This window comes from Cibotium barometz, chromosome 37 (assembly GCF_041138505.1).
Source record: "Cibotium barometz isolate CiBa-2024 chromosome 37, ASM4113850v1, whole genome shotgun sequence".
NCBI classification, from domain to species: domain Eukaryota; kingdom Viridiplantae; phylum Streptophyta; class Polypodiopsida; order Cyatheales; family Cibotiaceae; genus Cibotium; species Cibotium barometz.
Genome location: NC_141082.1, coordinates 34,120,504 through 34,123,357, shown reverse-complemented (window position 1 = coordinate 34,123,357; position 2,854 = coordinate 34,120,504). Strand labels below are relative to the sequence as shown.

Genomic DNA, 2,854 nt, shown 5'->3' with positions numbered 1-2,854 from the left:
TAGAAATTTAGTGTACTTTTTAGATATGATTGTACGTAAGACATTGTTTTTCCAGAAAGGGATCTTTTTTTAAGGGACATGAATAGCACGTTACAGATGGTTTTAAAATATGTATGTTGACATATTAGGTGAGGTATAGTTTACTTAACGTTACCTTTGCGTTTTCAATAGTACGTGGATGCATGTGGATGGATGCTTCTTCAAATGTGGTATGTCACTTGTGGTCACACTTGTTCACTATGTTATCGTATTGTCATATGCGAGAAAAAAATTAGTGCTCAAACTGTCATGAAGAATGTTTATAAAAAAATTGGTGCTCAAACTGTCATGAAGAATAAGTCCCCCCCCCCATTATCATCATCAGTGGCATAACATCTCTCTCTCTCTCTCTCTCTCTCTCTCTCTCTCAGCTCAAGATCCTCGCAGAGGTTGCACATTAAGGCTCTCGACACCTTATATAGAGCCCATCACGTCCAGCTTGTTTAATTAGGGTCTCACTTCACTTCACTAAGCTGATCGCAGTTAGGCAGCTAATCAAACCTTTTCTCGTGTCAACAATATGGGCCTTCCTAGCCAGCTCATTAAACCACATGCACTTGTCATTCCATTCCCTGCACAAGGCCACATAGGACCCATGATGCACTTATCTATAAAGCTTGCTTTAGAAGGCTTCATAATCACATTTGTTAACACACAGCATAATCATGCACGTCTGAAGAATAATTTGCAGCCCCGTTTTGAAGAGCAGGGCCTTGACATACGCTTTGCAGAGATAAGGGACAAGAGAGAGAACGGGAGCACCAGTGGGCAAGACACCCTCGTTGAGCTGGCCAAGTCTTTCTATAGCTTGAAGCCGGTTTTCGAAGAGCTGGTGGAAGGTCTACTGCAATCCGAGGACACCCCTGTCACCTGCATGATTTCAGACCTTTACCTCTACTTCACACAAGATGTGGCCACCAGATTTGGCCTCAGAAGGCTTGCTTTTTGGACTGCTTCAGCTGGTACCATCGCATCCGTCATGGCTGTTAATCAAGGGCATCGATCTCCTAAGGGTGAGCCTTCATCACTAAGTAATTTAAACCAAAATTTATGATTAAGTGGGTTAACCTTCTCCTAATCAATTACTATGTATTGCATAGCGGAGAAGATGAAGCACTTGCTTTTAATTATTAATTTAGTCGATTGAATTGGATTTAATGGTATAATTAGCTAATGAATGGGGCTGGGCTTTAACTGCTGAACTAATGGAGAGGCTGCACATATAAGCTAATGGACGGGATTGGGCTTCACGATGACATCCATCCTTGATTTCTACGCTTAGTAGTGGTGATTAAGATAATCATACTCTAATGAGGACTATGGAAACAAGCTATATTTCTCTTCTAATAAGTTGTGCCACTGCGTTTACAGAGCCTGAGCGAATAAAATGGGTGCGAGGAGTGCCACCGCTGAAGGTGACGGAGCTAAACACGTATTTGCAGTCCTACGATACGCAAGACTTCATGTTCAACGCCTTTCTGGAGCCGTATCAAAGGCTAAAGGAGAGCACGTGGATTGCAATCAACACGTTTGAAGAGCTTGAGCAAGGTTCAATGGAAGCCTTGAGGGAGGAGAACAATCCCATATACACAGTGGGACCTCTGCTACCACTGTCGTATTTCGAAGAGGGTGGAGACGGGCGGCTAGCCTCGTATGGAACGGCTGCCCTGTGGCCAGAAGACCACAATTGCCTAAAATGGCTAAACGGGCGAGAACGGTCATCAGTTCTGTATGTCTCGTTTGGGAGCATTGCTGTCATGTCCGCCCAACAGTTTGAACACCTGGCCTTGGGCTTGGAAGCTAGCCAATCACCTATGCTTTGGGTGATCCGACCGGACCTCATGTACGGCGACACATCCCTCTTCCCCAAAGGCTACCTGGAAAGAGTGCAAGGGCGTGCATGCTTCGTGGAATGGGCACCCCAGCTCCAAGTACTCACCCACCTGGCCGTGGGCGGCTTCCTAACACACTGTGGCTGGAACTCCACATTGGAGAGCATCTCCGCCGGGGTGCCCATGCTTGGGTGGCCCTACTTTGCAGACCAAATGCTCAACAATAGGTGTTCTGTGGATGCCTGGAATGTGGGATTACATTTGGAGGCGGACCACAATGGTCTCATACACAGAGACGAGGTCGAGCGACAAGCTCGTGCCCTCATGCAAGGAGACACCTCTTCACAGCTTAAACATGCCACCTCGCTCTGGCGGAAGGCCGCCCAAAAATCTATCAAGGCTGGCGGTTCCTCCAATGGAAGAAACTCGTCAATGATATGGCCCAACCTCCTATTCCTTAAATTTAGTCCTTTATTTAAATTAAATAAAAACTTTTCCTCTCCTTTCCTTGGAGGTCGGTTGCTTTGATTGTAAGGCATCGTTTCTATCTATATGGATATATGTTTAACCTTTTGTTTTGTTTTTGTTTTTGTTTTTGTTTTCGGAGCCGAGGTCAACTTGGCACAGCTATATAGATATTTGTTCAATCAAATCCACATAAAGCACCAACTTCGATGTACGTGGGTGTGGGGACAATAGCCACACTAGGTAGAAAAGGGCTACTAAGAAGACAGCTCGGAGCTTTTTAATTCAACCTAAAAACAAATGAACCGTTCATTTCTTTTTTTTTTATGTGCTCTAATTAACTCATTGATATGTTTTCTTTCTCTTCCTTGATACGTGCACTAAACTCGTTGATATGTTTTCGTTCTCTTCCTTGTGTTATCGGCGTTCTCTATATTCATGTACCACACTTTCTACCAATTGATGTACAACTAGACTCAAATTGTGCATTTGAGAACCCTTAAGTTAATGTGCGTAAC

General features: G+C 44.3%; 1 protein-coding gene across 1 annotated transcript; it reads left to right on the top strand.

The window, feature by feature from the left end:
* The first annotated feature begins 388 nt into the window (after positions 1 to 388).
* Positions 389 to 2,399, top strand: LOC147617213 (UDP-glycosyltransferase 85A5-like). Its single transcript, XM_086776452.1, has 2 exons — positions 389 to 1,052; positions 1,411 to 2,399. Exons 1-2 carry the CDS (start codon positions 560 to 562, stop codon positions 2,397 to 2,399), a joined length of 1,482 nt encoding a protein of 493 aa, XP_086632578.1. The 5' UTR covers positions 389 to 559.
* The last annotated feature ends 455 nt before the right edge of the window (positions 2,400 to 2,854 follow it).